General features: G+C 36.2%; 1 protein-coding gene across 1 annotated transcript in view; it reads left to right on the top strand.

Annotated features, from left to right (window-relative positions):
• Window positions 1-12,259, top strand: part of AGPAT5 (1-acylglycerol-3-phosphate O-acyltransferase 5) — a 51,610-nt gene that overhangs the window by 22,102 nt on the left and 17,249 nt on the right. The window contains exon 5 of the mRNA XM_026088909.1: window positions 5,148-5,309. Coding sequence (XP_025944694.1) covers window positions 5,148-5,309 — 162 coding nt within the window. The remainder of the gene's footprint in view (window positions 1-5,147; window positions 5,310-12,259) is intronic.

Here is a 12,259-nt window from a genome sequence, read left to right as displayed (position 1 = left end):
TTTGGTGATATCTTTTTTCCATACACTTTCATGTAAGCAAGTTTGATTTAAAAGTGCACGGTGAAATATGGAGAGGAGAATGTAATTAAAAAATGTGTGTGTGGAGGGAACTTGAGTAGCATTTGAGACGCATATTTTAGAGTGAGGAAAGGGCTTCCATTATTAAATGTCATCCTTTAGGGAATGAGGTTAAGGAGGGTAAAAGGCTACCCTGTATTTTTAAGAACTTTTTTTGGAGATACCTATTATGGAAGAAAGGGTACCAAAGTGTGACATCTCCTGTGTTTGGTGTAGGATGGTCTTATACTTCTTGAGGGCATTATTTACGTTTCTTGTTCATGATAACAGAAAGCACCTTTTTCAAGAGCATGCAACTTTTTAATACTATAATCAGCCAAGTCCTTTTTATATAAGTCAATGGAAAATAGCATGCAAATAGTTTTCTCCGTATTTTTCCTGTAGGACTTTCAATATTGAATGTTAGGAAGAATATTAAAGTTATAAAAATAAATTTTAAAATGACAAGGATGGGGTTTTTACTCATCCACAAACATAATCACAGACTAAATTGCTTACCTGCTATATTTGTGTTCCTACATTGATTACCTATTTTTTTTCGAAGAGATTGAACAGCACTGTTTTTCATTTGACTTTAGCAATAACTGAGCATGCTTGCCACTTTTGGATGAATATTTCTTAGTTATGACATTCTATCTCATATTTAAGAGTCTGAAAATACGAATGCAGTCAGTGCTGCAATATTTGTCTCAACATTCTGAATTAATATTTCCATTCACTGAGGCAAGAAAGCAGTAGATGATTTGGTATGTTCCACTTTGCCTATCAAAATTAAAACTATTTATATTTTTTTTATAAAGCTTACTATCTAAATGCACACAAATAAATGAATGTTTATGGCCAATTTTTCTCCAACTCTCCAACATTTTTCCTGCCTATATTTCTCCCTTTTTTCTTCAGCTCTTTCTTCCATGAGTCTGTGTGTTTATGCATGCCCCCTTAACGCTACTCCACTGTGCAGGGGACTTGCACACGTAGGGGCTGGCCTTTACGTTGTGGCCTGACGAGGGTTCCGATCTGCCTCGGTGGCCAGACTGCACCTGAAAATGGTGGAAGGATAATTGAAATTTGCTACCGCGCAGCTAACTTCTCAGTGGGGAAAAAGATGCAAAGTTTATAACTTTCATTTCAGCAGATTTCTACCACAGCTTTCTTGGCAGAATTCCTTCAGATCTATTCTTTTAAAGAGGGAGGATAGGAATCTAGTAATATTTGTAGCTTGGGAAGAGGAAGCTCCCACACAAACATTTCTGTTGAGCTAGAGCCTTTTCTCCCGCCATATGTAATTTTATGTGTCTCTCTGGACTCTGGCTGGTTTCAGTAAGTAACCCTTAGATCACAGGGGAAATTCCAGAGGGCTGGTAGGAAGTTGATCTTGGGTGAGTATTTAGGACACCCCAGATAACTACAAAGCTTTCAGTTTAACATTAGTCCTGCACCAAAAAAACAAAAGAATAAACTGAAAGATCTAATTGATATTGAATTTGATTAATTGTTTTTCACCCTGCTTTTAATTTTTATATTAATGCCAAGTAACATGGCTRTATAGGAGGGGATAAAACTTCTCAAACTAATGTCACATCCACTTTTAGTGAGAGCATGACTTCTATTGACTAAATGTGATAGTGCTAATGTTTTAATGTGCTTTAATTTAGAACTGATTTTTATACTGTTTTCATTTCAAAATATGTGTTGTGTGCATATGTCAGGGGTAAAAATAGGATTAATGGACAAATCTGAAACTGTAGCTGTCCTGCTTGCACTGAACAGCTCTGTTTGTAAATTTTTGGCCCAGAGGAAAGGAAGAGAAAGAGAGAGCTTCTTCGTAGAGTTGTACTTGACTATCACGTAATTTCACCCTGAGAGATTAAGTAAGTGGTGGGTTTGTTTATCTTTTGTTCTTTTCAGTTTACATGAAAAATTCAGTTCTGGAGACACTGATGTTTTGGGCCTTTGTACTTCCCAAACTAAAACCTTACCTTTATTTCATTCAATGTCATTGCAGACTTTTTCTGATGCAATTCTGTATCTTATTATAGTCTGGTAAACAGGATGTTATCTGAAGTACCATTGCTCTCTTTATTTCTCCAGATTTTAACATTATTTTAATGACTTCAGAAGCCCTTGATAGGGTTTTTTCAAAAGCCTGCATTGAGATATTACAATATTCGGTATTTTATATCTTCTTATCACTTAAAAATTAGCTAATATCGAAAAACAAGGCTGTGGCATTATAAGGTAGAGTATCACATTATTAGACATTTAGCTTGTTTTCTTTGGCATTTAAAGTAAAATCTCATGACCTCAAATACTTTGACAGAGATTCCTAACTTAGTATTGCACAACATTTAAAAACAGTTTAAGCGCAGTGTTTTGTGAATTGGATACAGGCAACTTGCCAAGGTGACTACAGCATAACGAGTTGAGTTTAAATTCTGTTATGCTGATTTTAGCAAGGATCATCAAGTAACTGTAAGAATGTGTGGTTAATGTTTTTATAAAACAGATTCTTTAAAAGGATGTGTTGAACTCCTGTTATTGTTGCACATCTGTCAGGCACTGGAGATGTACTAAATAACAGATTATGAACTTTCCTTATTGATTTCAACTGGAAGCATACTCCTTTTGTTTTTAAATCTTCAAGAGTGCAGCAGTAGCCAGTGGAATAGGAGAGGCTTGTGCACTTCACAGATTTTCACTGACCATCTTCACCAACAAAATCAGCCATGGTTTCAAAAACACCTCAGCACTGAATAGCCTTTGATGCCTAAATTAATTTGTCCAGAGGACTCTGTCCTCACTGAAGCCTGAATTTCCCCTTCTCCTCTCTATGGTAGTAGTTTGGCAAGGGAGGAATGAGAAATTTTTAGGGCAAAATTAGTATATTTGGGAATGTGGGTCAGCAAGAGGTGTGTTGAATGGAATGTCCACACTAACCTCATCGCTGACACAACACTAGAATATGCAGTGCTTCACTTGGTGAGTAAACATTTGAAAACATAACATAATTAGCTGTGTTTGATGTAATAGTTCACAAGCTAAAAAAAAACCCCAACAAACTACCGCTGTGTTATGCTTCAAAATATTTACAGGATCCATGTAACATTTTGCACAGACAGTCATCACTATTGCCGGTAGAACTTAGAACAATGACTTCAGAAAGTGTGCCAGTAAATAACCTTTTATCTTGTTGTTTGAACAAAGAGGTCCTTAGCAAATGTTAAGAAATCAAGATAATGATAATGTTTTTTACTGAAATTTTCAACTATAAAAATCCTAGAGCGGTTAGAAACTGATGTTACTTTACAGTGTTCAGTAGGCATTTTCATAATTTTAAATCAAAGTATGCTTTACTCAACAGAAAGGGGGAAAAGTTCAGTCAAAATCAGAACATAGTATAATATCTTTTGTATTAATTTTGTAGGTTAAAATATTTCTAAAGCAGTGCTGCATACTTTGATTTGGAAAAATCTCTACTCCATTTATCAGGAACCACTTGCAGCAATGGCAGGTTCTTTAAAAGTATACTGAAGAGTAAAACAGATGGAAGATAAGGCTAGAAAGGAATAACCTCAATCATATTCTGATACTTTTCTTTGAGAAAGATACACATTTAACAGCAAGATACTGAAATTTCTCAATTCATGTACTTTTTTTTTCCTACAGAAGTACTTTCAAATAAGTGTGGAAGAGCTGTGTTCACATCATGAAAAGTTCGTCTTCATTTTGAGATTCATTTATATTAAAAATTCTGGAAGTGGAATATAGCTTGTACTGTCAAGCCCAGTATGTTCTTGAGTATGCTCTAGGTGGAAGCGGTCGGAGGAAGCAAGGAGTGATATGAACTACTGTTATTAAAACTTGCAGGTTGCTGTTAAACTTGACTTTTTGTCCTCGACATACCAATCTCTGTGTTTTGGCCTGGACTGGTAGAGAAGATTTCTGTGATTATGGTTTTGTTAGTAGCTAAGTGAGTCTATTAGCTTGCTGCCAGGGAAACAGCGAAGGTTTTCTCCTTCCTCCCAGTTCTGTGTTTTGTTATCCCCAGCCTGCTCTGATGGTTGGTTTTCTTCTGGGATGGTGAGTTGAATCAGCTGGGGGTTGGGGAGGGAGTGCCAGAGCCATACAGGGTTAGTAGCAGGAACATGCATGCAGAAAGAGAGAAGTAGAGGGAAATGAATGTGAGGATAACATGGAGTTTTCCCTTTTTGATAGCAGCAAGTCATTATGATTGGCTCAAGCTGTCTTGAGTTAGACCAGAGCCTAACTGCTCTCTGTCATCTTTCTGCAAATTAAGGACCATCAGAGTAACCACATCTAAGGTCTCAGTATGTGACATTAGTAAGAGGGAAGCAAAAGTATGGGAAACTAGAATTCAAGGTAGAAAAATGGCAAAAGCTGAAATTTCTGATAGCTTGTTGGCTTTGGAGAAGTGCAGCATCCTGTTCTGGCATGCATAGTTTAATATGACTGCTGTTTTATTGTCACAGGGCAGGATTAGGATTCAGTATGTTGATAAAATTGTTTTGCCCATTGGAAGTACAGTGCTGGGTGAGCATTAAAAATCCTTGAATTTATCTGTACTTATGCCTCATCTACCAAATTGGTTTCCAATATAGAATTTCAGGAGACTATGTTCTGTGTGTTTAGTATTTTTTAGTTAATTCATCTCATTTTTTTATGTCAGACAGAAACAGTAAGGAGGAACAGCTTTTCATAGGTTATGAGCCACATCAAAATCTTCTAGGGTAGGAGCCATAGCACGGATTGTTTCATTGAGCAGCCTGCCTTTCATTAACATCCCATAAAATTTCTCTTTTATCTTCTACATTTGCTCAATAGAAGAAATGTAATGTGCTTGCTCGCTCTCTCTCTCTTTTTAAACACATGAAAACCAGCAGCATGTAGCCACAGATTATAGGTTGAGAACTTAAAATTAAAAAAAAGGTGTTTTTTGTTTTTTTAATCTGAGTTGGGGGTGCGGTGGTGTCTTGGCATGATGTTTCTTTTCTGTGTGAAGTCCAGTTTACTTTCAAAACTGATTTTTTTTTTTTTTTCTCCCCCCCTAGGACTTTCTGTATTAAAACATGTGCTGACACCACGTGTGAAGGCAACTCATGTAGCCATTGACACAATGAAAGACTATCTGGATGCAGTTTATGATGTGACTGTAGCGTATGAAGGTACTGTGGACCACAAAGGGCAAAGAAAACTGGCACCATCTATGACAGGTGAGTTGGTGTTGATTAAACATGCTACAGTCATATGCTTTTTCATATACAAAGCCAGCTTCAGTTACCTTGTGACACTTTGAAAATAAAACAGTCTTCACAATGCTTGGGGATTCAGCTGTCTTACAAGCCTTTGGTAGGGCATATTGGTGCTCTTTCAAGTAAAAATGAATTTGAGGCCATTGGCATCAGGTGCCATTTACCTTCATGTTTCTTCTAGCCCCAGGATTTGGGGTGAYTTTAAATTCTCTCTCTCCCTCTATGTTATATGTACACGTATGATGTATTTGCTGAAATTCCCTATATTTTAAAGGAATGTGTAGTAGAGTATTTCATTTGTAATTTTTAAAATTGCTAAACATATCCAGTAAGGTTACAAATGCTTTAAAAGCATTTTCTGCAAATGGCCTTCCCTTGCTGTAGTATTTTAAACTGATTATAACACCTTAAGAGATTGCGCTGTATTAGTTTTACATTCCTTCAGTAAACTAACCAAAAATAAGTTTTGGGGTTTCTGTTGGGGGAACTTCTGGGAGAGAAAGCTTGGGGTTGCTTTTTGCTGCTATTATTGTTTTGGGGGAGTTGTTTTTTATCTTTTTTATTATTTTATTTTTTCCCCAGGTAATTCATTTATTGGCACCATTACTGGAGGGCCAAATGTCACCTTTCTTTTCAATTATAGTTGATGCAACTCAGCTGTATTTGTCCGTCACTGTCTTTTACCATCTAGCAGTAGGTGATACTTTTGAGTCTTCTGCCATACTGATACCAAGAAAAAAAAATCCCATAATAGTTCCACAGAACTGTTCAACCTTTTGGACAAGGGATCAGTGTTGCTTGAGGGGCCTGCAGGTAACTTCTTAACTAAGAAGCTGGTTATTCCTCAGTTGCTCCTCAGCTGGTCTCATGTCACTGTGAGCCTGGGACTTAATCTTTCAGCTGGTAAAAGTAGCTTATAGTGCAGCTGTTCACATGTACCAATAAAAGGTGTATCTTGTTGAGGTGATGTATACAGTTCACATGAATTCCTTTCAGATACCGGTTACTTAGAAGCTCTGAATTTTTAAATTTTCACCCTATTTAAAAATTCTTCCAAATAGATAACCAACAGAACTGTTAACACTGTATTTTAACTCAACATTTTTGTTGTCCTATAAGTTCCTAAGATGACTTTTTTTACATGTACTTTGTTCCCATCTGGGTTTTTGGCAATTAAGTATTGAAAATGCTTTTCTATATTTTACTTTTTATTTATAATCCTCTTTGGACTTGTATTTTACAGGTTTTACAACTTAAGTTTTTTTGTTGTTTTGGGTGTTTTTTTAATACCTTATGACCCTCTTGCAAACTCCCTTGAAGACTGGCACCTTCCCTTTTATCCTGTCAGCCAGTCCTTTTCAGGAGTCCATTCAAAACAAATAGGGTTATTTCCCCTTCCCTGCAGCATCTTGTTTCATGACTTAATTAGTAGATGCTTTCAGCCATTCTCATGCTGGATTCTTGACTGCCTGATGGTTAATTAAACTGTTAAAATGTCATTACCTAAGGATAAGATGGCAAATGTTCAAATTCCTTCCAAGACCTCTTCACCCATTGAACCTTACAATTTGTATAAAACACGATATAATTATGTAAACGGAACTAACAAACTGGATTTCCCTACTGTCTCTCTTTGTGTCCGGTGTCAAGTGCTAATCAAATGATTTGGAGTGACTGCTCTGCATCCAGCCTTTTCAGGACTCCACATCAGTGACTCGCTCTCTGGGTGTATCTTTCAGCTGCCCTTGCTGTTAAGGTTGGGATATTTACTGTCTCAGTCTTAAGTAACAATAAAGCTAGTAATGAAGAATGAAGGGCACTCAACCGGTTGTTATCCATTACGTAGCAGATAAATGAAATATCCATCCAAGACATTCCAAATTATCGTGGTAGTCACGTATATTCCATATAATATAAATTATGTAGATTAAAGACATTTTATAAATTACAGAGGAGAACATTCTTTTAGGCCCTCCAGACACAAAATGGAAGAAAAATAACTTCTGTTCTAAAATGTCAAGATCATCTCACTGTTTCTTCTGCAACAGTCCAGCATTTGGTCTGTTCAGGAATATGATGTAACAAGAATTGAATTATAATTTATTATGCATTTGAGATGCATGAGATGCATTTCAGTTATAAAATGACGTTTTCATCTGTGCGTTTCATACGAGCATCTCGTTTGTGTCAGTGATGAATGAGAATTTTGTTTTTCATTCTCACCAGAACAAAATGGCAATACAATCCTGGTAATTTTTAAAAGATAAGGTTGACATGTCTTTTTCAATCTAGCAGCTCTGATTGGAATTTATTGCATGAAAAACAAATTTCTGATAAACACAATTTTATTTGAGGTCTGTGTTTCCCATAGTATGACATTTCCCATGTGAATGAAATCTAAATTCCACACAGATAAAATGTGTTCTCAAGAAACACATTATACTTTCAAATCTATAAATCTCTATTCCTCAGAAGAGCCTGTGCCACTCCTGAAAAAMCACATATTTATCCAGGGATATAGTTGGCTCTTGATCACTGTACGCAGTAGTAAGCAGAGAAGGTTAAAAGGATCATTTCAGTGACTGTGATTAGTTCTACCACACTTTATCTGAGAAATTGTGTTAATAAACTAACTGAAGAAAGTTTTTTTCTGAAGAAAAAAGTACTTTAATTGCATTTTAAATTTGAAATATAGAACTCTCACAGTAAATAGATTCTATCTTAAAATTGATTTTTTTTTTTTCACTCCAGCAAGCTGAAATATCATAACATTCGCTTGTTCAACAGGATTAAAACAAAACATAGTATGCTAGCATCTGGAAAAAAGATCTTCACAATCTCTTCTACATTACTGCTTTGAGTACAACACAATGCCAGGAATATCTGTTAACATGGTACCTTTTTAAGCCCAAGCAAATTGCTATAATATATCCTTTCAAATATGTTGTACTTCTTGTTACTATTTATGCACTTTAATGTTTTGTTGGCACTTCCAGAACTGCAAGTTCTGTTTGTTTTAGAAGACATCAAATTTGATTAATAATTTTAGACAAGGATGTCGCTTCTAGTTATTGCTTCACATCCAACTGTCATGACTAATGGTTACAACTTTTTTTCTACCATTTATTGGTTATTCATTCCTTTTTGTTCCAACAAGTTTGGATCTTGGTGCGTTACCAGTGGAAGTCTGTCCACATTACAATTGTCCTGCACACGGCAGCCTTTCCAGAGAAAAACAATTTCCCATAGATTTCTCCCCTCATACTACTAAAGATGTTTTGCCCAAATCATTAATGACAAAATATGATGGTTCTGCTTAGGGAAGGTTATGCTGCTAGATTGTTTTTATTTGTGATCATTAGACTGAGATCCAAATGATTAAGTCCATATTAATCCATATGATTACATGGGCACTGCAACACAGCTTAAGTGCAATTCAGGCACTAAATTCTGAAAGAACTTCTTAGAAGGGACAAGAAAAGAAAAATTGTTTTGCGCTGGATCTGTTGATCTTCTTTTACTACACTGTCATTAAATAAAAAGTAGAAATAAGCTTAGGAAGAAAGAATGAGAACCTAGTGTTTCCCCTCCAAATTAATGCCCTAAGTGTTCACATCTAGCCTTGCCTGGTGTTAAGGTCTCATGAGATGTGGGAAATGTTGTCATTCTTGCACCTAAAAGAGCATTATGTTCACATTTACATCTATATTATTCTGCCTGAAGGTTTTAACATAACCAGATGGTATTTATCTGGCTATTGTGCATGAAAGAGAGTGTGAAATAGCAGTATGTGACAATGATAAACATTGAATAAAAATAGCAAGTACATATAGACTCTGTCTTAAAGAAGTCAGAGGAATTCCTGAGAATTGACTCTGTTGTATATCAGTTCCAGAACAAACAGTTTGAAAGCAAGTGTATGTGTGCATTTCTGAAAATCAGTACATCACTTTGATCAGTATAATTTGAGGAGGTCAGAGTGGTTTAACTTCCCCGGGGGAAATTACGCTTTTCCAAATGCTTATATTTTTGTTAGGACCCAATTAGACAGTATAGTACAGAACAATTGAAAAGAAACTGGAGCAATAGAAACCAGTCCTAGTCTGGACTGTGGCCCAAATTTGATCATTTCCTTTGTCTTTTAAGGTCCAAAGAAAGATAACAAGCACATGGTTACAGATGTGTTGAAAGAATTAAAAAACTAAGTTAATAACCTGATAAAGAGTAATAGGATTGTAAAACAGTAAAAATAAGATTCATAGTGATGAAATGACTGTTAATATGTTCACATCTGCTAGTTGTAATGTTCTTACTACATGAAAAATTATTGAAAAGTTAATGGCAATTAATTTAGAGCATCTGAAGAAAGGATATAGATTAGAACTGAGTGTGGACATCAGCACTGGTGATATTTGAGTCAAGCATGGGATGGCTTTTTGAATGTATAGTAAATCTCATGTCATGGACTTATGTTTCATGAGTTCAAACAAAATTTAAATAACTACCTTTTGTATTTCATAAAGTAAGTTTTCCATTTAAAATTTGGAGGAGTTTTGATAATAATAGCTGGCAATATAGTTTTAGTGATATTCTATCTTACAGTTTTACTTATATGAAAACCTTCTAAAATTAGTCTGAGCAACATGAAAAGTTCATCCGGTAATTTGTAGATGGCTTATTTGAAGTGGCACTTTAAGCATAGATTTACACATATGCATCAATATTCCGCAGATTACAGTATGGATATATTATATAATGCAAAATATTTTAATACCATAACAATTAAACATTGTACTTCAGTGAAATGTCATTATTTTCAAATAGAAGAGTAGCATCAATTTATGGGACCATATGTAGGCCTTGCTGTAGTCCTTTGTTTTTATTTATTTATTTATTTATTTTGAATGAATTGTCTATAAAGGTCTGTTTGAGCTTGAGTGTAGCATAAAAGGTAGCACCTCTGTTTCTTTACCTATGCTGTATGTATTTGTTGTTCAAGAATGCAAAGACTGTTTTGGTGAACTAGGCTGTGTAAGCCCTATGGGTTTTTATCGAATACCATCTTGTTTCAGCAAGACAGCTTACAATGACGCTGTCTGCTGTTCTCCAGTGCTAATACCAGTATGGGAAACTATAGGTACCATTTTCTAATACTAATTTAATGAGTGTCATCCTTTAGATCTGTGCATCTTGAGGAAGGTACAGAAATGTGATGGTCTACATTGAACAAGAGTTTTTCTTATCCGCTACTTTCATGATTTTAAACTGTCATATCCTCTCCTCTGCTTTCCCCTCTCAAAATTGAAGTCAATCTTTGTAGTCTCTCCTTGTTTGTAAAGCAGGTGCCCCATCTCCTTAAACACTAAAGTGTTTAAGCCTTCTCTCACGCCACTACATCCTCCTTGAGACACAGAGACCAGAATTGCACACAGTATTCAAAATGTGGACTCACAGTGTTTTTATATATCTGCAGAGTGACTCCCTCTGCCCTCTTCTCAATATCTTTCCTGATGCTGTCCAGTATTTGGGGGGATTTGGGGCTGCTGCTGCACAATTGAGTGGATGGTTTCAGAGAATGGTCACTGATGACTCCAGAGTTTTAACCACCAGTTCCAAGTTAAGCATCATGTAGTCATGGTTTAGATTATTTCCCTACATTTATTTATGCTGGGACTCAGCTGCCACCTTTCCCTCCCTGATTTGAGGTCCTTTAGGAGTTCCTCGCTATCAGCCAGCATTTGACTACTCTGAAACTGGAGACTTTGCTCCCTTCTTTGGGTCATTGATGATGATGAATAAAACCAGTCCCAGCCTCAATCCCTAGAGGACCCCAGCTGCTGTATCTTCTCCATCCTGAAAAGTGACCATTAAGTCCCTGCATTTGCTTCCTATCCTTAAGCAGCTTTCAGTCTATAAAACATTATTTCCTCTAATCCCATGGCAGCTTAATTTCTTTAATAGCCTTCAGTGAAGAATCCTGTCAGAGGCTTTATGAAAATTCAAATATATCATGTCCACTGAATGCCCTTTATCTGCCTGCTCCTTGACACTGTTGTAGAAATCCAGCAAACTGGTGAGACAGGATTTTCCTTTACAGAATCCATGCCAACTCTTTCCCAGCAGACTCTAATCTGTGCTTAGTAATCTTACCGATTCTGCTTTCTTACCCAGAGTTGTCAGATTCTCTCGTCTGTATTTCCCAACATCATCTCTAAAGCCCTTGTTTGTAGAAGGGAAACTCCTCATGCTTCTAGCACAATGGCTTTTTGTAATAGTAGGTTACACATCTTTGTTTTTAAATTTCACATTTGAGGGCTCTTGGATGAAGGCTATCTGGTTTTGGTGACTTCCTGACAACTTGTTTATATAGTCTAATAGTCTCTGTCTGTTTACTTCAAATTGATCTAGTTCCTTTGAGTGAGTTGGTACAAAGAATGCAATGGGTGTAGGAATCTCCCCAATATTTTCAGTAAGAAGTAGTGCAAAGAATTATTTAAGCTTCTCTTCTGTGGTCTTGTCATGCTTTTTCATGAGTGCCCCTCTTCACACCTTTTGTCATCCAGCAATCCCACCAAGTTCTTGGGTGGCCTACTGCTTTTGAGGCATTTAAAAAAACACGTTAGAATCAGTTACAGCATCCTTTGCAAGGCAGTTTTCAAGTTCCTTTTTAGTCCTCTTAATTTTGTGTTTACATTTGACCTGAGGTGTTTTGTGGGTTTTTTTTCCTCACTTGTGCAAGCTTTCCATTTCTCAAAGAGGAGATTGGGATATAATGATAGCCCCTTTAATTTTCCCATTAAGCCATGCAGTGGGTGGGTTTTAGCCCGTTTTTTCTTTTGTGCTGTTGCACATGTTTTACCTGGGTTTCTAATACAAGTTTTTTGAGGTTTTGGCTTTTTTTTTTTTTTTTT

The sequence above is a fragment of the Apteryx rowi genome, unplaced genomic scaffold, assembly GCF_003343035.1.
Source record: "Apteryx rowi isolate R43461 unplaced genomic scaffold, aptRow1 scaffold_796, whole genome shotgun sequence".
NCBI classification, from domain to species: Eukaryota; Metazoa; Chordata; class Aves; order Apterygiformes; family Apterygidae; genus Apteryx; species Apteryx rowi.
This window is presented reverse-complemented; position numbering and strand designations above follow the sequence as displayed.